Below are 26,122 nucleotides of genomic sequence, written 5' to 3' on the forward strand. Positions count from 1 at the left end.
TATGACACTGAGCACATAAACTCTACTTCTTTGGTTGACCATGGCGAGGCCTGTTCTGAGTGGAATCTGTTCTGTTAAACTGCTGTATGGTCTTGGCCACCATGCTGCAGCTTAGTTTCAGGGTCTTGGCAATCTTCTTATAGCCTAGGCCATATTTATGTAGAGCAACAATTCTTTTTTTCAGATCCTCAAAGAGTTGAATAGGCTGCCCTGTGCACGTTTGTCATGCAAAAGAAGCTCATGTACTTTTTTGTGTGACAAGCTCTGTATGATTTTTTCTGTCGCAGTAAAATCACACTGCGTTTGGGGTGCCTTTAAGAATGTATGGCACCCAAACTTGCATTGCACATTTTGCCACAATTTTAGCGTGATTTGGAATTGTGGGCAGGATTGGTACAGCTCTGCCTGCGATTCCAAATTATTAAGTGTGAATGGGGCCTGATTGTTGTAGTAAAGAATGCAGAGTGACACTTAGCAAAAAACATCTGTCTAAAATAGCAGAAGGCAAATACATATTTCTTGTTAGTACTTAGGATACAAGGAAATGTGAATACATTACCATACCCTTTAAATGATGGTTGCTGTCTTACCTCCTAATTTCTTTGACACAACGCATATGTATGTGTTCACATCTAGAGTTTGGCCAGTCACTGTCCTATATTTGTTATATCCTACATCAAAGGTAAAGTGCCTGACCCATAAAATGATCCTCCCCCTGCTGCAGAGAGAAAGAAAACGTACCGCTCATATTTATGCATTTTTAGAACACAGGAACAGAAGAAACTGATTACTGTAGCATGAAGTGCAGAATGACACTTAGCAAAGAACATGTGTATTAAAATACAAGGGTGGTCTTAAAGGTCAGTAGGTAGAATTAATGCTGAACAGATTTCTTCAGTGGAGAATCACCTAAAGCTATGGCATAAGGTTTGCATATGGTATGACATTAAAGGCTCACACACAAAGCAAGATGAAAATTCACTTAACTGCTTTAGTACATTTTTGTGCAACTTGCAAGACATGCTATGTTTACATAAATAAGCTGAATGCAAATCAGTGTTGCTTTTGGTACATACAGGCATATTTAATAGGCATTGCAAAAAAGAAGGATAAAGTGGTGAACCATAGGACTCAAAGACATTTCAGTTGTCTATAGAGGAAAAAAATTATATGCAACTGCTTATTAAAATTACTTTGCGGAACTGCTCTTTGCACATTGTTTCATGTCTTATTTAAACAAAATTATAATATACTTTAAATAAATAACCATTTTCACTTTATATTTTAACATTTACCAGAAAGTATATTTAGATGAGGCTGTTGTACTTTTTTTTCTTGCTGTTTTATATTAGAACTCCAGTCAAAATCACAAGATGATAATACAAGATACAATCTCCTGACCCTTTCACCCTGCGTGTGATACTCCTGGCCCTTGCACCAGTGTTGACAACCTACCAGATTGAAATTTACTGACATGACATCCACGAATTACTGACACAGCCACATTTTTACTGGTATTTACAAAAGTTACAAATTTATAGTTTTAAGTGCTAATTTCAGTATTTAGGCTACAAACAAGTACAATATGCAATTAGCAATGTAATTTAACCTCCTACCACCCACCGTATAGGGAAATGACGGTGGACGGGATCACTTCTCATTCTGAGGCAACATCATGTGACATCGGTGTCGCCCCAGTGTCACCGCTCTCGTGTGCCTGACGATGACACCGCTCTTACCCATGTGATCGGCTGTGTCCTATCACAGCCGATCACGTGTAAATGTGGAAGTGCCGGTTATTGGCTCTCCTCGCCTCACACTGACAGAGTGTGAGGCGAAGAGAGCCCATCAGCGGCATCTGCTAGCAGGGGAGACTGTGCAGGTAATTAGGGCACTGATCATCAGTGCCCTGATTACAGTGCAGCCCCAACAATGCCCAGCAAGTGATGCCCGTCTTTGCCCATCAGTGACATCAATCAGTGCCCATCAGTGACACCAATCAGTGCCCATTAGTTACAACAATCAGTGCTGCCTATCAGTGCCTGCTCATCAGGGTCACCCATCAGTGCCGCCCATCAGTACTTATCAGTGCCGTCCATCAGTACCACCTATCAGTGCCCATTAGTGCATGCTATCACTGCCCATCAGTGCCCCCTATCAGTGCCCATCAGTATTGCCTATCAGTGCTCATCAGTTCCACATATCAGTGCCACCTATCAGCGCCCATCAGTGTGGCATTTTTTTTTTTAATCGAACTTTTTTATTGACTAGTATAATGGGTAACTGTGAAGTACAATAAAAGGGTAAGTAAAGTCAACAGGACAAAGATCACATGCATAGTGTATATACAGATGAGTAAAGATATAACATGTAGTTACCTATTACATAGATCATATAAGCATTTTTCTACAAGAGCAGAAAACGAAAATAAAGGGAGAACACAAAGAGAAAATAAAGGGGATTACACAAAACGAAAATAAAGGGAGAACACAAAACAAAAATAAATAGTGTGGCATATTAGTGTCTCCTCATCAGTGCCACCTAATCAGTGCCCTTCAGTACCGCTTCATCAGTGCCTATTAGTGCCGCCTCCTCAGCACACATCAATGAAGGAGAAAAATTACTATGTAGTGGTAATACAGGTAAAAGGAGCGCCTTGGACAATCTTGTCATAATTTGGCTCCAATAAGCAAAAACTTAGGGGTATCTCCATTGGGCCTCCGCATTATCCCATTGCTCCTCTAAAATATTAAGTATATAATTCTTTCATTTCTGGAACAAGAAAAAGGTCTGAGTTCCATGATAAGTAATCAGATGAGAATAAACCAAGGAGAGGGGTTTAGTGAGGTCAGCAGCTCTCAACAGGGACTCTAAAGGATACTTCTAAAGTGTAGGTGTCCAGGGCAATAGGGCCCTAATAGCATGCCTAATTTGGAGACATACCAGTTAGGGAGATAACATGCTCTTCAAATAAATCAAATATGCGGAGCTCGCCTACCAAGGTAACACTGAGGACTATCCCAGCCTTGGTCCCCTCCATACAGCACAGTGTCTCTTGTATGGTATAGCTGACATTGAGGACTCTCCCAGCCTTGGCCCCCTCCATATAGCACAGTGTCTCCTGGATGGTATAGATGACAGTAAGGTCTTTCCCAGCTTTGGTCCCTTCCATACAGCACAGTGTCTCCTGGATGATATAGCTGACATTGAGGACTACTATTCCAGCCTTGGTTCACCTCCATGCAGCACAGTGTATCCTGGACGATATAGGTGACTTTGAGGGATACTATCCCAGCCTTGGTTCACCTCCATACAGCACAGTGTCTCCTGGATGGTATAGGTGACATTGAGGAATATTCCAGCCTTGGTCCCCTCCATAGAGGATGGTATGGTGACATTGAGGACTATCGCTGCCTTGGTCCCCTCCATTGAGGATGGTATAGGTGACATTGAGGACTATCCCTGCCTTGGTCCCTTCATAGCAAATAGTATAGGTGACATTGAGGACTATCCCAGCCTTGGTCCCCTCCATAGAGGATGGTATAGGTGACATTGAGGACTATCCCTGCCTTGGTCCCTCCATAGAGGATGGTATAGGTGACATTGTGGACTATCCCTGCCTTGGTCCCTCCATAGAGGATGGCATAGGTGACATTGAGGACTAATCCCGCTTGGTCCCTCCATAGAGGATGGTATAGGTGACATTGAGGACTATTCCAGCCTTGGTCCCTCCATAGAGGATGGTATAGGTGACAATGAGGACCAACCCCACCTTGGTACCTCCATAGAGGATGGTATAAGTGACATTGAGGACTATCCCAGCCTTGGTCCCTCCATAGAGGATGGCATAAGTGACATTGAGGACCATCCCTGCCTTGGTCCCTCCATAGAGGATGGTATAGGTGGCATTGAGGACTATCCCTGCCTTGGTCCCTTCATAGCGGATGGTATAGGTGACATTGAGAACTATCCCAGCCTTGGTCCCCTCCATACAGGATGGTATAGGTGACATTGAGGACTATCCCTGCCTTGGTCCCTCCATAGAGGATGGTATAGGTGACATTGTGGACTATCCCTGCCTTGGTCCCTCCATAGAGGATGGCATAGGTGACACTGAGGACTATCCCTGCCTTGGTACCTCTGTAGAGGATGGTATAGGTGACATTGTGACATTGAGGACTATCCCTGCCTTGGTCCCTCCATAGAGGATGGTATAGGTGACACTGAGGACCAACCCCACCTTGGTCCCTCCATAGAGGATGGTATAAGTGACATTGAGGACTATCCCAGCCTTGGTCCCTCCACAGAGGATGGTATAGGTGACATTGAGGACTATTCTTTTCTTGGTCCCTTCATAGAGGATGGTATAGGTGACATTAAGGACTATCCCTGCCTTGGTCCCTCCATAGAGGATGGTATAAGTGACATTGAGGACTATCCCTGCCTTGGTCCCTCCATAGAGGATGGTATAGGTGACATTGAGGAATAACCCAGCCTTGGTCGCTCCCTAGAGGATGGTATAGGTGACATTGAGGACTATCCCAGCCTTGGTCCCCTCCATAGAGGATGGTATAGGTGACATTGAGGACTATCCCTGCCTTGGTCCCTCCATAGAGGATGGTATAGGTGACATTGTGGACTATCCCTGCCTTGGTCCCTCCATAGAGGATGGCATAGGTGACATTGAGGACTATCCCCGCTTGGTCCCTCCATAGAGGATGGTATAGGTGACATTGAGGACTATTCTAGCCTTGGTCCCTCCATAGAGGATGGTATAGGTGACAATGAGGACCAACCCGACCTTGGTACCTCCATAGAGGATGGTATAAGTGACATTGAGGACTATCCCAGCCTTGGTCCCTCCATAGAGGATTGCATAAGTGACATTGAGGACCATCCCTGCCTTGGTCCCTCCATAGAGGATGGTATAGGTGGCATTGAGGACTATCCCTGCCTTGGTCCCTTCATAGCGGATGGTATAGGTGACATTGAGAACTATCCCATTCTTGGTCCCCTCCATACAGGATGGTATAGGTGACATTGAGGACTATCCCTGCCTTGGTCCCTCCATAGAGGATGGTATAGGTGACATTGTGGACTATCCCTGCCTTGGTTCCTCCATAGAGGATGGCATAGGTGACACTGAGGACTATCCCTGCCTTGGTACCTCTGTAGAGGATGGTATAGGTGACATTGTGACATTGAGGACTATCCCTGCCTTGGTCCCTCCAAAGAGGATGGTATAGGTGACACTGAGGACCAACCCCACCTTGGTACCTCCATAGAGGATGGTATAAGTGACATTGAGGACTATCCCAGCCTTGGTCCCTCCACAGAGGATGGTATAGGTGACATTGAGGACTATTCTTTTCTTGGTCCCTTCATAGAGGATGGTATAGGTGACATTGAGGACTATCCCTGCCTTGGTCCCTCCATAGAGGATGGTATAAGTGACATTGAGGACTATCCCAGCCTTGGTCCCTCCACAGAGGATGGTATAGGTGACATTGAGGACTATTCTTTTCTTGGTCCCTTCATAGAGGATGGTATAGGTGACATTGAGGACTATCCCTGCCTTGGTCCCTCCATAGAGGATGGTATAAGTGACATTGAGGACTATCCCTGCCTTGGTCCCTCCATAGAGGATGGTATAGGTGACATTGAGGAATAACCCAGCATTGGTCCCTCCATAGAGGATGGTATAGGTGACATTGAGGACTATCCCAGCCTTGGTCCCTCCATAGAGGATGGTATAGGTGACACTGAGGACTATCCCTGCCTTTGTCCCTCCATAGAGGATGGTATAGGTGACACTGAGGACTATCCCTGCCTTGGTCCCTCCATAGAGGATGGTATAGGTGACACTGAGGACTATTCCTGCCTTGGTCCCTCCATAGAGGATGGTATAGGTGACACTGAGGACTATCCCTGCCTTGTCCCTCCATAGAGGATGTTATAGGTGACAATGAGGACCAGCCCCGGTCCCCCTATAGAGGATGGTGGTAGAGCAGAGTGAGAAGATCCATAGCAGGCAGTAGCTGGGTCGTGATTGCAGAGCAGGATGGAGTTGAGCCCTCCTCCCCCACACGCCCCTCTGTTTATAATGCAGAGAATAGAGCCGGGCTCTGCCACTATTCTGTAGACAAGGACGGTGAGCCGGGGCTTGCAGTCTGCTGATCGCTGTACCGGAGGATCGGATCTTCTCCATACACACATGGATCCATCGGCCTGATCTGGATTATAGTGTACATCGTACAGCGAGCTGTGTGTGGATTGTATCGGGGGAGGATTACTTGATCTCAGGAGATATTATGGAGATGTCCTGCCCGGGGCTCAGATCTGTCCTCCTGACAGTGATCATCGTCTCCGGTATGTGTCCTGTCCTCATAGAACCTCATGGAGGAATGGGGGGGGGGGGGTCATCGGGCTGCTATGGTGGGCTGGATCCCCCTTAATATCAGATGTCTAACCGGTACTGTCACAGCACCTTCTCCTAGAAAACAGAGCTGCTCTGATCTGCCTTGCAGTCTCACTCCTCTTGCTGCAGCAGTCCACATAAAATAAATCTTTGGAAGGGAGCATGAAGTTTGTAATGGTCAGGGCAGATGAGTGGACCTGTGATCTTGTGTGATCTTGTCTCTTCAGCTCCTGGCCAGTGGGGAGTCAGAGAGACATGTGGGATGACCCTTTAAATTGTTGTGTGTTTTCTCATTTTATGATGCATTGTATCATGTTGTTTGTAATCATAAATCAAGAAAAAACTCCCCTAAGGTTGTTTGTACTACTCAACTACCTTTTTATAAAAAAAAAACACTTAGGGCCCATTCTTATGGGCATGAATTGATGTGTGTATAATATAACGCATGCACACGGGTGTGCATTTTAAGGCTGACCATACATTATTACAATTTTTGTGCAGTTTTCCTTTAGATTTACCAAAACTATATAATATGAGGTCAAACCTAAACACTTTCAATTTGTAGGCAATCAGGCAGGCCCTTGCACTACGTAGTTGAAGGTAAATCTAAAGAAAATTGAATGAGAAAATTGTATAGTGTATGGCCAGTTTAACACTCGCTGTGCATTGTGTACAGACATCACGTTGCTTTACTTTAAAAAATAAAAATAAAAATATTTAAAACTTCTTAATGCTATTGTTGCAGTGCTTTACAGTGCGCTGAAATGCCCTGTGCAAAATAGCAACATGTCCTACTTCTTTCAGTGCACACCAACCAACCAATAGGACGTAGGGCCAATTGCCTTCTTCTTACATTGAACGGGCAATGCTTTATTGCAGGGGTCTCAAACTGGCGGCCCTCCAGCTGTTGCAGAACTACAAGTCCCATGAGCCGTTGCAAGGCTAACAGCTACAAGCATGACTCCCACAGGCAGAGACATGATGGGACTTGTAGTTCTGCAACAGCTGGAAGGCCGCCAGTTTGAGACCCCTGCTATTGGTTGTGAATGGGTCCTTATAAAGAAGGGTCATTGCTTTGAAATGTATGCGCAGGAGATTAGGAGCCTATTTACTTTTTTGCAGTGCATTAACACATGTGCATTAACGCATATTTTGTTGCGTGATAACGCACGTTGTGTTAAGGCAGCCCATCTAAAATGAATGGGCAGCTAACACACCCCTAACATATATACAATCACACATGACTATACCTGCGCACTACAACACAGGTGCATTGCCTTGGTTCATTTACAGCGAATGACACTGCGATGCGGCAATGCATGTTGCGCAAATTACCACATGTTGCAGTAATGTATGACCTCACAAGACAAGTGCAGATAGAAAAACGTACATCAACCGCATGTGAATGCGCATAAAAATGCACATCAAATGCATACATGGGCAGCACAACTAAGTGGATAGCACTTTCACCCAGCAGCAAAAAGGGTCGCTGGTTTGAATTGTGACCACAACACCAACTGCCTGGAGTTTGCATGTTCTCCCTGTGCCTGTGTGGGTTTCCTCCGGGTACTCCGGTTTCCTCCCACACTCTAAAGACATGCTGGTAGGTTAATTGGATCCTGTCTAAATTGGCCCTAGTATGTATGAATGTGAGTTAGGGACCTTAGATTGTAAGTTCCTTCAGGGCAAGGACTGTATGTGAATGTAAAATGTAAAGGTAAAGCGCTGTGTAAATTGATGGCGCTATACAAGTACCTGAAATAAATAAATAAATAAAATACATCTGTGCAATGACAAAACACGCCGTAGATGTGCACAAAATAAAAACGAAAATAAAAACAAAACAAAATAAAAACAAAATAAAATAAATACAAAATAACATAAAAACAAAATAAAATAAAAGTAGATGTGCAGTTTCTAGTGTGAATGGGCCCTTGGAGTTGCCCATTAGGTATCACAATTGGAGTTTTTTGTGTTGCTGAACAGGTGCCTCTCTAAAGCCGCTGTCATGATGCCGTACCACAGTCTGGCCGCAGCTTGGGTGCAGCACAGCGTACCTGCGGTTTTCGTGCGGGTTACCCCGTATTTTTCCATAGACTTCTATTATATCCCGCGTTTTTGTCACATTTTCTGAAAGTGCACCAAAAGTCCAGCATGCTGCATTTTTTGGTGCGCTTTCAGATAACGCACCAAAAAACGAAGAACATAATGGATGTCTAAAGGAAACCGTGGCTAACCCACAAATAAAACTGCAGGTAGACTGTGCTGCACCCCATCTGCGGCCAAACCGCAGTGCGCCAGTGTGAACTATACCTAAGGCTAGGCTCACACTAGTCTGTATGGTAAAATGCAGCAAGCTCTGTGATGCCCATTTCAGCCTTTTTCAGTTTTGCTTTCACCAGTAACAGGCTGGTGGCTGCGGTGCTTGCCTTCCCATCTCCATAAACATAAAAGTTTGCCCAGTGTTGGTGCAGTGATCCTTCATATTACCTGGACCGCCTCGTGTCTGTAGGCACCTTACCAGCCAAGGGTTGTAAATCCTGTGTGATAAGTGCGTTCTTTATAGAGTTGGTATATTAAACTTTTTAATTTGCCTTCATGCACTGCATTTAGACGGCCCAATGTGTAGGGGGGAGTCTTGGTTTGTTATCGGGGTATATGTTACAGTTGAGGTTTATTAATGATAAAATGTTGCCATATTTGATGTCAAATAAAATATATCTCTAACCGTGACAAATCCATAGATCAGATGATCTGTCACAATGAGTGTCCTCTGGAATCTGACCTTCTGCTACTCTTCTGCTTAATAATTACATATCCGATAATTAAATAGCTTTGGTTTTTAAAGCTTGTTTATTATAGTATACATTGGTGTGGATTATTCTTGAATGGAAAGTAAATGCACTCCATGAAGGTTCTTGATTTATTATTCATATTTCCTGTATTTGATTATAGATGGTAAAGTAGAAACCACAGGGCCGGAGTTCACTTGTGAGCCCCTCTAGCTGCATGTTTCCCAATACTGTATAAAGAGAGATTTACTATAGAAGTAGACTGCCATCATTGGGACGTAAACGTGTTTACTTAAAACATCCGTATGCTGGAGAAGTTTCTATTTATTTAAATTCTCTAGTAGAGCAATTAGTGTTTAATAAAGGGAAGGAAAATTTCAGTTTGAGGCTCTTTTTAAAATTGTCATGCGACTTTGGATACATAAAGTTGCATGACAAGTCACAGCTTATTGATTTCAACGGCATCCATTCCAATATATGCACTATATTTTGATGCGACTTGAGTGCCAGAGAGTGTAAAGTCACATGAAAGTTGCATTTGAAACTGTGCGACTTTGGTGACTTAGTCACCCCCTAAATGTGTTATTTTTTCATAAGCAAAATTTTAAATTATTTCACACTTGTGCTAAATTAAAGTAATATTAAAGCCTAGTTTTTGTTTTTTTTTCTAAAATAACAAACATGTTATACTTACCTGCTCTGTGCAATGGTTTTGCACACAGCAGCCCCGATCCTCTTCTTTTCGGGTCCCTTGCTGCCGCACCTGGCTCCTCCCCCTCGAGCAGTGCCCCCAGAGAAAGCTGCTTCCCCTGGGGGCACCGCTGCGTACTCACTCCCAACCCGCTCACTCCCGACCCGACCTGCGTCCATAAGACCCCCCCCCACGCTCTCTCCTCATTGGCCTACTGGCTGTGATTGACAGCAGTGGGAGCCAACGGGCTCCCGCTGCTGTCTCAGCCAATGAGGAGGGAGAGTCCCCATCCAGCCAAGGCTATTGTAAACCATGCTGGATCAGAGGGGGCTCAGGTAGGGATTGGGGGGGGGCTGCACACAGAAGGTTTATTACCTTCATGCATAGAATACGTAAAGGTAAAAAACCTTCATCCTTTAGAACCACTTTAATATAATATAACATAAGCAAAATGTCCACGAATGACCCTTGGGGAAGAATTGGGCGACTCGTGGTATTATCTGGTGGGGAAAAACTATAATTGCCAAGATTAGCATTGAATGTTTTTGCTGATAGACTTTTCAGCCTGTTGGGAAATGTTTGGGTGACCCAGTGCAATCTTTGTTCTTCTCACAGTGCCTGCACCTAGTCATGCATGTACATTAGCAGGTCCCAGTGTGTTCAAGGACTGACAGATGATTGATCACCATCTCTGGCTAGCTGAATTCACTTTAATTTACCCTTACTGATGGCACTAAGGACTCATTCACAACATACATAGCTCCCAACTGTCCCTGATTTCGTGGGACTGTCCCTGATTTGGAGCAATGTCCCTCTTTCCCCCTCATTTGTGCCTCATTTTGGTCTGATCTATAGAGTTGTATATAAAATGCACTTTTTTAGCTTTCAAAAAGTGTTTCCCAGTGCTAAACCTTTCATCTAAATTCTAAATTGCTGCATTTGTAAATGTTAAAAGCCAATATAAAGGAATAGGCGTGGCAAAAAAGTCCTTGTGGCTTTATTTAACCTTTTTTTTGGGTTAATTCTCCTTTAAAGGGGGTGTGTCAGGGGGGGCGTGTCCTATGCCTACATACATTTGCAAGTAGGTGTCCCTCATTCCCATCTCAAAATGTTGGGAGGTATACTGTATATGTTGGGCTGTGCTGGGAAATCTTGCCCATCACTGTCGCAATGCATAGATAAAGCAGTTTACAGTTTTGCATCCCCAATGCATAGACAAGGCACTCCCATGTTTTCAGTTCACTAAAAATAAAGTAGGCCATACATTGCTAAAAAGAAGTAGGAAATACGTTCCTATTTTCAGCAGAGCGTGTTGTGATGCACCACACCACATTACAGTCTGCTGCAGTAAATAAAGATGAATGAAATGTAAAAAAAAAAAAACAAAAGTAAACAGCGCAATGCATGATTTATGGTGCACCAGAATTGCTCCTTTCACAGCACACACCAGTAGAATGTCGCACTGGTGTAAATGAGCCCTCAAATGTGCTAAGCTAATAAAACAAGGGAACCACGATCCCTGATGGAAAAATCAATACTAGACCAGAACTTGCATGGCTTCATTACAACCCTGAGAGTTTGATCCATCTAAGCCAGGGATAGGCAACCTGGGGCCCTCCAGCTGTTGTGGAACTACATTTCCCATGACGCATTGCAAGGCTGGTAGTTACAATTACTCCCAGAGGCATGATGGGACTTGCAGTTCTGCAACATCTAGAGGGCCCTAGGTTGCCTACCCCTGGTGTAAGCATTTGATGTTGAATGATAATTTTACCAGGGCAGATCATTAAATTGTATGTTTGGGCAAATAAAAAAAATGTATTCAATACATCTCTCCAATACATGCACATTTCTCCTTGATTTGTCTCTGCAGATACATAGAGATACCTGTTGATCCTGCCAAAAATCTGGGCAGTCCATAACATCCTGTGCACTCTGCCTCCACTTTAATAAAAAATCTCAAGCAGTGTCATTAGCTTTGCCTGGGTAGCCCTTGCAGGACTACAGAACCCCTTCTCCCATGATATAAAGATGGGGGTGGGGGTTGGCAGGGAGGTGTTCTGTAGTCCAAATCAGGAGCTAGAAGTGACAACGCAGTACAGTACAGTGAGTGAGCGTTGTCACCTTAGAACTGGTAGTGTGTTGCTGGCAGGCTTATCAGGTGAAAATAAAGAGAAAAAAGCTTAAAAAAGAAACAGAATGCAATCATCACATCTAAGGACTGGTGGCTGCAATGTATCACATTTTCCGTCTTGGGTTTACTTTAAACTGTTGTGGGATTAATTAAAAAGACAGATCATGCATTAAGCATTCTACGCAACCGGTGAAGAAAAGTTTAAAAACTGGCAATTTGAAGTCCACCATATGTTTGTACAAGTATCATTTGATCAAAGATTCCGATGCAAAGAATAAAGAAGTGCGGTTAATAGTATATGCAGCATATTCAAGTGTAAAAGTTACGTTCATAGGAAAGGAGAACAATTTGGCGGATGAATCTTATCTCGTATATGTTATACATAGAGAATAACCTGAAATATCTTTTTCCTCTTTGATAACTATCATGTGTGCTTTAAATGCCCCTTTTATGTATAGGAATTTTAAACACTGCGGGCGAATTAAAAAAAAAAAAAGATCTTTAAAGTGTACTGTATTATGCCACGCTCGGCTGAATGTTTGACTAAACACGTTTGCTGGTCTAGTTCAACAATCACGTTTTCAGAGCTTTAATAAACTACCCTCTCAGTGTAAAACTCTTTGTAGAATATGCCGTTATTTCATAATCGAAAGAATTTTCAGAATTCCACCGTTTATTTATTCCACACTCTCTCCTTCATATTAACAGCTTGGTCCCTGCAGGGATAACATGCAGAATTCCATTGTATAACGCCATTGAAGAGATAACTTACAGCGTATTTCAACTTTTGCAGCCAGATCGAGATAACACCTACTTTATATTTGTTACATGTTCCCATTCGCATAACAAAACATCAAAAAAAAGAAATTAAAAACACCGCTTACATTTTTTACTTGTGGAAAAATCCTGCTTGGATCTCCACTTTTATTTAATGTTCAATAGAGGGTTGGGGAGTTATGTTTACCATAATTAGGAACATCTGTAATGTGCTGGCAGACCTCATTATCAGTTGTAACTAGATTTGGACACTGTCTGTTCTAACATATTAGTTCCACCCAAAAGTGGAACTTCCACTCATTTGTCTCCTCTCCCCCTCCGGTGCCAGAATTGGCACCTTTCGGGGGGGAGGGGGGACAGGATACCTGTCTTTGACAGGTATCCTGTTCCCACTTCCGGGAGTCCAGGCCGCGCCCCGTGACATCACTGCAAGGCTCTTTCCTCCTCTCCCTGTCGCCGGGCCAGTAGGAGAGAGGATCGGGGCCTCGCGCATGCGCAGTAGGGTTCCTGGCGTGAAGTCATTAGGCTACCCTTACCCGGAATGGCGGCGGCAGCACCCAACAGCTGATGGAAACATCAGCTGCGGTGCTGACATCGCGGGACTCCAGGACAGGTAAGTGTACTCTTGTTAAAAACCAGCAGCTGCAGTATGTGTAGCTGCTGGATTTTTATTTTTTTTTGGGGGGGGCGGAACACCGCTTTTAAGATCTCAAGGCTTGGGGTGCACACTGTGTTATTAATGCACTTTCAGATCTGCCCCTAAAATCTGTCTCCAATTACTCATTGCAATCTAATGTGAAAAAGATGAAAACAAACTCCCAATAGAGTCCTATGTATAAAACTGTTAGACAGGCAATAAATATTTTTTAAATTCGTTTTAGATATGCTGGTTGAATGGGAACACATAACCAACAAAATAAAATAATTATAATAATATTAATCATTTTAATGCTTAAGATTAAAAAATATTCAAAAGTTATAGTTATATAATAAAAAGTGGCATTCCTTAAATATGACTGCAAAAGGAGAAATACAGTTTAAAATATAACTAAAGGCAAACATTTTTGTTTAGCTTTGGATAGAGTGGAGATGGATTAGAATACCTATCAGCTTTTTATTGCTACCTCTGCCTCTTATAGGGAGATTCACCCTCTCTATATGTCCTGTTTACCATTAGCATCGAAAGTAAAAGAAAATCCCCAATTTTGGGTTACCCCTAGAACAGTAACAGAGAGGAAATCATCCAATGGGGATGCAAGTTCTGGTGACCTGGGAGGCCCCAAGAGATTCCCTAATTTTGTGAAGGTAAATCTGTCCAATGGGACACAGATGGCAAAAAAAACCCTCCTTTACTTTATCCGAAATAAAAATAAAAAGTTTTGCCTAAAGTTCTACTTAAGAGGCTTGGGTGTTGATTTCTAAAAACTGAAGAAAAGATAGGGGTGAGCTTTGTAGCCAGTTACCAATCATATTGTGGTTGGCAATTTTCTGGTGCAGCCAGGGAATGTCCATCGCTTGATCATGATAAACATATCTTTGAAGCATTTTGTGGTCTGGCTGAACATCCAACCCTAGAATTAAAACTTTACAAAGTTTTGACCCCAACAGTTAACTTGCAGCTAACGTCTTAAACAGCAGGGTAATTCTAACAGAGGTAACGTTCAGTAAAAACTGCTTTATAAACAATAATAGTTCATATGTCTACACCAACCATACAAGTTTATTGTTTTCTGCTTTTAGCCTAGGTTCACATTGATGCAAATTGACAAATCGGCAGCTATTGCAATAGCACTGTCCGAATCAGTGTAATGCCGACTTTGCGGCACCACACTGATTCCCAAAAGTAGTTGCGTTACTACTTTTGGCGACTTCGGGGAACGATTTCAATAGACATCTGTCCGGGACCCGCTCACATGTCTCTGAAACCCCCCCCCACGAAGTTGGACTGACATGCGGGTATGAAATCGTGTGAGTTCAGCTGAACTCGCATGAATTCAATCCCGCTGTCAGTGTGAACCTAGGCTTAAGGAGACTTGTACTGGGGGGAGCTATGGATGTCACCATTGCTCAGAAAAAAAGTTGGCGGGCTGTTTTTATCTTCATTACTTTTTGATACACTAACCTGAAACAACTATATATCAGGAAAGTCAGAATGAAGTTCAAACTTCTAATCTGCATAGTCATTCTTGGTCAGTGACTTAAAGGGGAACTAAACCCATTGATTTGACTGTTTTCCAAAACAGTTACTTTCAAGGCATGTTGTAAATGATAACTATCACAGCTGCTTGTGCTGTCAACCAACCATCAAGGCATGAAATGGCTGGTGTCATAGCTGATCACATGGGCAACATAATTGCAGCCACAGATCAAAATAGAGGCTCATGCTGCGTACACACGGGTGGACTTTTCGACCGGACTGGTCCGACGGGACGAATCTGACAATCCAACCGTGTGTGGGCTTCATCGGACCTGCAGCGGACTTTTCCGGGCGAAAATCTGACGGACTTTAGATTTGGAACATGTTTCAAATCTTTCCGACGGACTCGAGTTCGGACGAAAAATCCGCTCGTCTGTATAATAGTCCGACGGACGAAAACCAACGCTAGGGCAGCTATTGGCTACTGGCTATCAACTTCCTTATTTTAGTCCGGTCGTACGTCATCACGTACGAATCCGCCGGACTTTGGTATGATTGTGTGTAGGCAAGTCCGTTCGTTCGAAAGTCCGTCGGAAGTCCGTCAAAAGTCCGTCGAAAGTCCGTCGGAAAGACCGTCGGACCTTTGATGCCGAAAAGTCCGCCTGTGTGTACACAGCATTCGATTGTAAGCTCTAACGAGTAGGGCCCTCTGATTCTTTCTGTATTGAATTGTATTGTAATTGTATTGTCTGCCCTACTGTTGGAAAGTGCTGCGCAAACTGTTAGCGCTATATAAATCCTGTATAATAGTAATAATAACTATAGCCAATTTTTTTTTTACATTTTGGATAGAGTAAGGAAGGGTTATAACCCTTGTCAGTTTTTTTTTCACTGTCTGTGTCTCATAGCCAAACAGGAAGTGAAAGAAAATCCCTGCAAATTAAGGGAAATCCTTGGGGACCCCCAGGTCTCCAGAACTAGTGTCCCCATGGGAAGATTTCCCTTCTATTACTTTCACGGGACAACCCAAAATTTGGGATTTTCTTTTACTTTCCTTTTCAATGTTAATGGTAAACAGGATAAAATAGAAAGGGTGAATCTCCCTAATGGGGGCACAGACAGCAATAAAAACTGACCGGTGTTCTAATCCCTTTTCACGCTATCAAAAACTTAAAAAAAAAGTTTTGCCTTTAGTTATTCTTTAAGGATAAAAGTGTTTAGTTTTGCTTTAAAGCAAACTTTATTTTATAATTTTTTTTTTATAAGGTTATAAACCCTGTCATTTTTTCTGCCATCTTTGTCCCATTGCAGATATCTCCCTTCACTTCCTGTCCCATAGCCAAAACAGGAAGTGAGAGGAAATCCCTGCAAAGGAAAATCCCTAGTAGACACCAGGGTAACCAGAATTAGTACCAACCCAGTGGAACGTTTTCCTTCAGTTCTTGTTCTGGCACTGAAAATTAGGGATTTTCTTTCACTTTCACTCTTTATAATGATGATCATAGGACAAATAGAGAGGTTGACACGGGGACACAGACAGCAATAAATTAGGTGTTCTAATTCCTCTCTGCTCTATCCAAAACTAAGAAAAGAATTGTCTTTCTTTCTACCTTAAAATGGAACTTCAGTCTCGCTCAGTACTACACCGCCATTGTAGTGTGCGCGCAGATGTACCAAAGGGCTCTGCCTGGCCTTTGGGTCCTGGCAGAAGTATTCAGAATATAATGTAATTTCCTGCGCATGTTCAAAGACAGCAACATCGTGGGACTTCCCTAATAACTGTCTTTGCCCCACATGTGCCCACATAGTCAGGAAAAACCTGCGTGTGTGCAGATGTGCCGCAGGGCTCATTTGGGACTTGAAGCCCTGCTGCACATTTGTGCACGTGCAAAAGGGGGTGGGGGGGAACATCATTCTCAATGAGGAGCAAGAACTAAGGAGCACAAATACATGGCACCAGTAGAAAAAAAAACATTGATATCCAACTGCAAGAGAGGGAAGGGGGCAAGTCAGGGTAACATCACTTAGGATAGGTTCACATCTATGCAGGTTTCGGTTGATGTGTTTTTCTGGTGTGTTTTGTGCTTTTGAACATGCGTTTTGCTTTTTTTTTTTTTTTTTTTGCTAATAGAAAAGTATGACAGTTCTGTTCACGTAGTGCGACTTTAATGTGCAACTTTACACTCTCTGCCCCTCAAGTAGCATCAAAGTCACACCAAAGTTCCATCAAAGTAGTGCAGGAACCTTTATCTGTCCAAAGTCTAATGTTAAGGTTAGGGTTAAGGGCTAGGGTTAGGGTTAAAGAGGAAGTAAACCCCAATGGGTTTTGCTTCCGTTTTGTTCCCTGCAAAGTAAAAGCACAATGTGCTAGTATGCATCGCATACTAGCACATTATGTGATACTTACCTGCAGACGAAGCCCGCGCTGTCCCCGCTGGAGGCCGCATTCATGTTCGCCCCTCTTCCTTCCTGCGGACTCCGGCTCTGTCACTGGCCAGAGTCGCGTGACGTTATGCGTGGGAGCCGCCAGTCACGGCACTCGCTAGTGAAGAAACGGCACGGCATTTCTTCACAGCGCATGCACCGATGACATCATCGGCACAGTACAAAGTAAATATCATCTAAACATTGCACGTTTAGGAGACATTTACTGTACCTATAGGTAAGCCTTATTATAGGCTTACCTATAGGCAGTAGTGTATTTAGGTTTTGTGCTGCCCTAGGCCTGACTAAACTCGTGCACCCTCTAATTTAAATATGACCCACCCCTTCCTGTCAAGGCCTCACCCCTTGCTGTTTAAGACCCGCCCAAAAATTTTAGAGTGGGGACTAGTTCTGAGGGCCTGGGGGGGGGGCAATGGATTCCCTTAATTTACATAGATTTCCCCTAACTTCCTGTTTGGCTATGGGGCAGGAAGTGAAGATGAAATCTCTGCAATGGGACAGGGATAGTAAAAAATAAACTGACAGGGGCTATAACCCTCCCTTATTCTATTCAAAATGAAAAAAAAAAGTGTTGCCTATAGTTCTACTTTAAGCACAAATTTCTGATAATTTTATGGAGAGGACTAAGAAGATATAACCATGCCAATGGTGCAGCAGAAACCATATAGCACAGTCAGGAAGGTGTGTGGTCCAGGATGATAGGAAAGTCGAAATTAGAAGCGACGCCCCCTCCCTCCCACAGTTGCTGAATGCCGGCCGCCCGCATACCGGAAGCAGTGCGGCCGCTTTATGGGGGCGCTAGACTAATTTGCCTCTCAGCCCAGTCCACCCCATAAGACTGGCGCTACACTAACAGTGTAGCGCAAGTCGGCGGGGACTCTTTCTGTGCTGCCCCCCTGCAAAGTGCTGCCCTAGGCCTGGGCCTTGTTGGCCTAGGCCAGGATACAGCGTTGCCTATAGGTACAACTTGAACATGGAGGTTTACAACCTCTTTAAGGGTTAGGGTTAGGGTTAAATGTTAACCCAAACTCTAACCTTAACCCTAGCCCTTAACCCTAACCCAAGCCCTTAACCCTAACATTTAACCCTAGCCATTAACCCCAGCCCTTAACCCTAACATGCGACTTTGGACGCATAAAGGTTTTGCACTAATTTGATGCTATTTGAGTGCCAGAGAGTGTAAAGTCACATTAAAGTCGCACTACATGAACAGAACTGTCTTACTTTCCTATTTCCTAAAAAAATGCAAAATGCATCAAAAATGTGAAGTCTATTACACACAAAACGCAATCTGCTGCGGGGAAACAAAAGTCCCTGACCCTTTCCAAAAACGCAGCAGCTGAAAAATGCATAGATGTGAACGTGTCCATTAGGAAACAATGTTAAATGGACTGCACTAAAAAAACGCATAGATGTGAACCTAGGCTTATACTTTAGGGTGAAGAGGGACACAAGGCTAGTAATGGCAGCCTATATATTTCTCTCATGACAAATGTACGTACTTTAGCATGCCCTGAAAATATACAGGGTGGGCTCTTACTGGCTGTTCTGGGCACCCCAGACATTTTCTGATAAATGAGGCCCACTTTCCCATAGTTTGTTTATGAGAAGGCTGAGTGACAAGGGGGTGGTGGAGACATACAACAGTTTCATGTTTGCGATTATTAGTATTGGTTGTGCAAGCACAGGCTTAGGGGCACTTAGCAGTGTTTTCTTAGTTAGCACTGTATTCGTAATGCTGCGTTGCCTCCATTGTCATTCTTCAGTCAGTTGATTTCCCTTAGTGCTTAGTGGACTGAAAGAAATTATGTCTAACAATCTTGCAGAGCAATCCAGGCATTTATCACATTGGTTTGAAGGTAAAGTTCTCCTTGTCAGTTTTGTTTGCAAGCTTTTCTTTGTGCTCGCTCGGCTCAGTCAGCACGTATTTAGCGGTGTTTGAATGAAGAATATGATTTCCTTGTGAGCCATGAGAAGAGTTGCTTGCCAGGAGCATGCTGTTTGACTTTAGTGCATTAATCCCAGCTGTTTATCCTCCGCCTTGTGATATCCAATCAATCTAGAGCGTTGTCGGAACCTGCTTGCCAGAGATTTGTTCCAATTCTTTTTTTTCTCCTGTTCTTTCAGAAGTTTTTGCCCGTGCTTTTAGCTCATTCTGTTCACACACTTTTTTTTTTTTTTTGTAAATGTTATTTTCAGAAACTGTCCAGAAAGATGTCTGAAAAAGATCAGATGTGCTGAAGACATTCCTGTGCTGGAGAAACAGGCAGAAGGGACGGTATTAATTAAAGTAGAACTAAAGGCAAAAAAAAATATTTAAGTTTCAGATAGAGTGGAGAGGGAGTAGACTCCCTGGCAGGCTTTTATTGCTGTCTGTGTCCCCTTTAGGGAGGTTCACCCTAAAGGGGACACAGACAGCAAGAAAAAAACCCACATTTTGGATTGTCCCCACATAGTAATAGAGGGGAAATCTTCCAGTTGGGACACTGGTTCTGGTGACAACCAGGGATTTCCTCTCACTTCCTCTTTGGCTATGGGAGAGGAAGTGAAGGGGAAATATCCACAGTGGAACACAAATCCCAAGTTTTGGGTTGTTGCAAGAAAAGTAAAAGAGGGTGACCTGGGTGGCCTAAATAATTAATTTGCAGGCATTTTCTCTCACTTCCTGTTTTGATTGTATGTTAGGATGTGAAGGTAAATCTCCCCAATGGGACTCAGATGACAAAACTAAAACTGAGAAGGGTTATAACCCTCCCTTACACTATCCAAAATGATAAAAAAAAAGTTTTGCCTATAGTTCTCCTTTAAAAATACACTACCCTTGAAGGAAACCTGTAAAGACAGAAATATGGAGACTATTGTTGACTTTCCTAACCACTTCCCGCCCGGCCTATAGCAGAATGACGGTCGGGTGGTGGTTCTGTTATCCTGACTGGACTTCAGTGGAGTTGCTAGGGGGTGGCTTTTGGGGCTATAGCCCAGAATCTGGGGCCCATAGCCCCGAGTCTCTGCAGGGGTCCCCAAGGGGAGGGGGTGACTGTCTGGGGACCCTGATGTAAGGGGGGCTCTCCGGGGACCCTGATGTAAGGGGGTCTCTCCGGGAACCCTGATGTAAGTGGGGGGGCTCTCTGGGGATATACACACACACACACACACTTACGTACGTATATTATATACATGTGTATGCCCGCCCAAGCGTATGACTTTCTTTACTATGCTGCTATAGGCTCTAGCCCCAGATCTTTTGTAGACCTAGCAACGCCCCTGCTGGACGTCATATGACAGAGCAGTGATCGGTAGTGCGGCGTGTCAGTCTGACACACTGCATCTCCAATCATGGTAAGGAGCCTCTGACGGAGGCTCCTTACCATGTGATCAGTTGTGACCAACTACAGCTGATCATCATGTGAACCAGGAAGTGCCGGTAAACGGCTTTCCTCGGTTCACGCTGACAGGGAGATCCGATTGCGGCTCTCCCTGTCAGAGGGGGGGTCAGCGCTGATAATCAGCACATTGATTATCAGCGCATCCCCAGAGAGGTGCCCACCACAGCTGAAAATCCATGCCCATCAGCTTCCAGTCAGTGTCCACCTCAGTGTCAATCAGTGCCAATCACAGTGCCAATCAGTGCCCATCAGTAACACCTGTCAGTACCTCATCATCAGTGCTGCCCATCAGTGCCATCTATTAGTGTTCATCAGTGCCGCCTGTCAGTGCCAATCAGTGCTGCCTATCAGTGCTGTCTGTCAGTGCCCATCAGTGCCGCATGTCAGTGCCCATTAGTGCCACCTGTCAGTGCCACATATCAGTGCCCATCAGTGCCACCTATCAGTGCTGCATGTCAGTGCCGCTTATCAGTGCCCATCAATTCTACATATTAGTATCAGTGCTGCCTCATCCGTGCCCATCAGTGCTGCCTCATCAGTGCTCATCAGTGAAGGAGAAAACAAAATTTTATAACAGAAACAAAGAAAAACTTTTTTTTTTTCAAATATTTCTTTTTTAGTTTGTTTAGCAAAAAATAAAGACTACACAGGTGATCAAATACCACCAAAAGAAAGCTCTATTTGTGGGAAGAAAATGATAAAAATGTTGTTTGGGTACAGTGTTGTATGACCGCGCAATTGTCATTCAAAGTGCGACAGCAATGAAAGCTGAAAATTGTCCTGGGCAGGATGGGGCGAAAGTGCCCGGTATTGAAGTGGTTAAACCATAAAAATGCAGGTACGAGCACCAGAATAGAGTGTGGGGGGAGTTAAATAAGACTTTAATATAGATCTGTAAGGTCCATCTAAGTTTTGTCTGGTGTTGAGCCCTAATGAAGGGAGCGTGGTGTTGAGCCCTAATGAAGAGAGCGTGGTGTTGAGCCCTAATGAAGGGAACGTGGTGTTGAGCCCTAATGAAGGGAACGTGGTGTTGAGCCCTAATGAAGGGAACGTGGTGTTGAGCCCTAATGAAGGGAACGTGGTGTTGAGCCCTAATGAAGGGAACGTGGTGTTGAGCCCTAATGAAGGGAACGTGGTGTTGAGCCCTAATGAAGGGAACGTGGTGTTGAGCCCTAATGAAGGGAACGTGGTGTTGAGCCCTAATGAAGGGAACGTGGTGTTGAGCCCTAATGAAGGGAACGTGGTGTTGAGCCCTAATGAAGGGAGCGTGGTCTTGAGCCATAATGAAGAAAGCGTGGTGTTGAGCCCTAATGAAGAGAGCGTGGTGTTGAGCCCTAAAGAAGGGATCGTGGTGTTGAGCCCTAATGAAGGGAGCGTGGTGTTGAGCCCTAATGAAAGGAGCGTGGTGTTAAACCCTAATGAAGGGAATGTGGTGTTGAGCTCTAATGAAGGGAACATGGTGTTGCCCCCAAAATGTGTTGGATATTTTTGTTTGACTAATTTACCAATAATTAAAATGATTTGGGGTCTGGTGTTCCTTTCTGTATTTCCATTGTTTGATCTAGTGTTGGGTTCCTATTTAGGGAAGCCTTGCTGTATGGGAGACACCTTGCCAGAACTACTGAGCTTGTATGAATTTTCCTTCATCTGACTGCACAAGTTTGAACGTTCCAAGTGCCTTTTTATATAGGTTGTTCTGGAGTTTTTAAATGTCAAGTCATGCTGTAAATAAATAGTGACAAATATGGTACTAAAACCTTATTTCAATCAAACAATAAAATGGAAAATCGATCACATAGTGCATAGTTAATAGTCCATTCAAATTGACAGTTGTTCTCCACTGTGCAAATATCACACAAAACACCCAGGAACGGTGATAAAAGAAAAAGGTTTGCCTTCCACCTCCACACAAACTGCCACTTACCGGCTCCTGTGGATCTCTTAATTATAGGAGATCATACACACTTGTGGCTTGATACCCAGCCCGGGCCTTTGGTTGCACAAAGCAGAGATCCCAGCATCTTCCCAGGAGTTTATGGCTCATACAGGAAGGTTAAAGTAGATGTTTCCCAAAAAAGAATGATAAAGAGGGATGATGGATTATCTAGGCACACAGGCACTGCATTCTCCTGTGTCTCTCTGTACATCAAAGCATCAGGACTCCCTGCAAGCAGGATAGGTGAAGAGCCTTGAAGCAACAACTGCAATCAACAGGTGGCCAAGAGCAGACGAAAAAAGAACTGTTCTGGAGTTATTGCTGACTTTATGTCCGGTGCTTGGCGGTGATGCTATCCCAATAAATTCAATATTTGCAAAGTCACTTTCCCACAACAAGTATGCAGATCAGGAGTTCTGACCTCACTCCGGCTTCGTATGTTGACTTATTATTCTGGGTCAATGACCAGAACTGTTAAACCAGAATAGCAACATAACAGCTAGACAACTTGTGTTCATGGAAGGCTTGGTTCTTGAATAAGGTTATATATGCAGACAAATTTTGGGTGATAATGGTACACTGTAGATAATGTATATGGACCAAGGTTCACCTTGGATCTTTTGAAGAATGGATAACTGTAATTATTGGCTCCTCCACCAGACCTTGCATGTCTGTTTTCTTTGTTTTGTAACCATACTAGCTACTACTGCTTATTTTCACTGACTGAGGGAAATGCCCTATCAGCTGTGCAAGAAAAACCATGACCAGGGCCGTCTTTACTATTGATTGGGCCCTGGGCAAAAAAAATTCTTGGGCCCCCCCCATGCAAATTGTCTCTCCACCCCAACATTCGAAAAAACAAAACAAACACGTAAACTTATGTATTGCATTGTATTCTGCTTGTACTGTCTGCCCTCATGTTGTAAAGCGCTGCACAAACTGTTGGCGCTATATAAATCCTGTATAATAATGATGGGGGGAAGAGATAGAGAAGTCCAGGATGATGGGTGGGGGGGGGAGATATGGGAGTCCAGGATGATTGGGGGGGGAGAGATGGGGGAGTTCAAGATAATGGGGGAAGGGGGGAGATAGGAGTCCAGGATGACACACAGGGATTGGGGGTGTGTACTTTGAGGTGTTTGTATCATACAGGGCACAGAAAAAAATCAGCACAAGGGGCAGTACTTGCATATCCTCCTCCCTCCCGCAAGGTAACTATCTATTGGTCACCTCTGCACATCACTTTGCTTACTTCTGCTTCCTCATCCACAGCTCACTTCTGTATTCCCTGTCTATCTCTGTCCCCCCCATACACAGCTCACCTCTGTACCCCTCTATCCACAGCTCACCTCTGTACCCCTCTATCCACAGCTCACTTCTGTATTCCCTGTCTATCTCTGTCCCCCCCATACACAGCTCACCTCTGTACCCCTCTATCCACAGCTCACCTCTGTACCCCTCTATCCACAGCTCACTTCTGTATCCCCTGTCTACCTCTGCCCCCCCCCCATCCACAGCTCACTTCTGTATCCCCCATCCACCTCTGTACCCCCCCCCCCCATGTCCACCTCTATATCTTTCCATCCACCTTTGTACCCCACATCCACCTCTGTGTTCTGCTCTTTACCCCCATCCACGTTCACTTCTATATCTTTCCGTCCACCTCTGTACCCCCCCCATGTCCACCTTTGTACCCCCTATCCACCTCTGTAGTACCCCCCATCCATGTTCACCTCTGTACCCCCCCACCGCCTCTGTTCACCTCCGTACCCCCATGTCCACCTCTGTACCCCCCATGTCCACCTCTGTACCCCCATGTCCACCTCTGTACCCCCCATGTCCATCTCTGTACCCCCCATGTCCACCTCTGTACCCCCCATGTCCACCTCTGTACCCCCATGTCCATCTCTGTACCCCCCATGTCCATCTCTGTACCCCCCATGTCCATCTCTGTACCCCCCATGTCCACCTCTGTACCCCCCATGTCCACCTCTGTACCCCCCTATGTCCACCTCTGTACCCCCCATGTCCATCTCTGTACCCCCCCCATGTCCACCTCCGTACCCCCATGTCCATCTCTGTACCCCCCATGTCCACCTCTGTACCCCCATGTCCATTTCTGTACCCCCATGTCCATTTCTGTACCCCATGTCCATTTCTGTACCCCCAATGTCCACCTCTGTACCCCCATGTCCATTTCTGTACCCCCAATGTCCATCTCTGTAACCCCCATGTCCACCTCTGTACCCCCCATGTCCATCTCTGTAACCCCCATGTCCACCTCTGTACCCCCCCCCATGTCCACCTCCGTACCCCCATGTCCATCTCTGTACCCCCCATGTCCACCTCTGTACCCCCATGTCCATTTCTGTACCCCCATGTCCATTTCTGTACCCCCAATGTCCACCTCTGTACCCCCATGTCCATTTCTGTACCCCCAATGTCCATCTCTGTAACCCCCATGTCCACCTCTGTACCCCCAATGTCCATCTCTGTAACCCCCATGTCCACCTCTGTACCCCCCATGTCCACCTCTGTACCCCCCATGTCCACCTCTGTACCCCCCATGTCCATCTCTGTACCCTTCATGTCCACCTCTGTACCCCCCATGTCCATCTCTGTACCCCCCCCCATGTCCACCTCTGTACCCCCAATGTCCATCTCTGTACCCCCCCCATGTCCACCTCTGTACCCCCAATGTCCATCTCTGTACCCCCCCATGTCCATCTCTGTAACCCCCATGTCCATCTTTGCACAAATGAATCCTCTTCCCCTTCTCTTCACCTTGTTCTTTCTTACCTGATCACACGGCGGTGCAACGAACACACACAGTCCCAGCCTATCAGACCCAGCACACAGCCAGAAAACTTCACTCGGCTGTGTGCTACACAGGTCTGCCAGGCGGGGGTGGGGGCGGGAGGAACACAGAGCGCCGCTCTGGCTCTGTCATTGACTAGGGTCCGCAGCTCCTGACAGAGGGAGAAGCGGAACGAGCGGGCTCAAACACATGAAGCCCGCAGCTGTCCCACTCTCCTGTATAATGAATGTAGCCGCTTGGGAGAGCAGGGGGGATCGGCTCCAGCCGCTACTACGCAAAAACTGCGGGCAGCGCAGGGCTTAAGTGGCAGCTGCTTTGGGCCCCACAGCAATGACAGGGCCCAGGGCAGCTGCCCCTTTTGCCCTGCGTTAAAGACGGCCCTGACCATGACCCTCATTCTAATAGGTAAGACTGAATTCTCAATGACGCTGATGCTGTGGCTGAAAGCTAACCATGCTCCCCAACTCTAATTATGGACTGTTTTATTCTCAAGGAATGAAGCTCAGAGCAAGGCAAAGTGGACCCCCCTGCTTATCACATTTTTTTAATCAGTGAACAGATGGAGTGGAATGTTGCATTATTTCTAAG

At 44.8% G+C, this 26,122-nt stretch overlaps 1 protein-coding gene and 1 long non-coding RNA gene across 2 annotated transcripts in view; one reads left to right on the forward strand and one right to left on the reverse strand.

Annotated features, from left to right (window-relative positions):
- Positions 1-6,089: 6,089 nt before the first annotated feature.
- Positions 6,090-26,122, forward strand: part of APCDD1 (APC down-regulated 1) — an 84,366-nt gene continuing 64,333 nt past the window's right edge. The window contains 1 exon segment of the mRNA XM_073631337.1: positions 6,090-6,369. Coding sequence (XP_073487438.1) covers positions 6,312-6,369 — 58 coding nt within the window. The 5' untranslated portion in view covers positions 6,090-6,311.
- LOC141145058 (uncharacterized) overlaps positions 12,691-26,122 on the reverse strand; it is a 50,416-nt gene continuing 36,984 nt past the window's right edge. The window contains exon 2 of the long non-coding RNA XR_012244505.1: positions 12,691-19,648. This is a non-coding gene — a long non-coding RNA (uncharacterized lncRNA). The remainder of the gene's footprint in view (positions 19,649-26,122) is intronic.

Source organism: Aquarana catesbeiana, linkage group LG05 (genome assembly GCF_042186555.1).
Source record: "Aquarana catesbeiana isolate 2022-GZ linkage group LG05, ASM4218655v1, whole genome shotgun sequence".
NCBI lineage: Eukaryota > Metazoa > Chordata > Amphibia > Anura > Ranidae > Aquarana > Aquarana catesbeiana.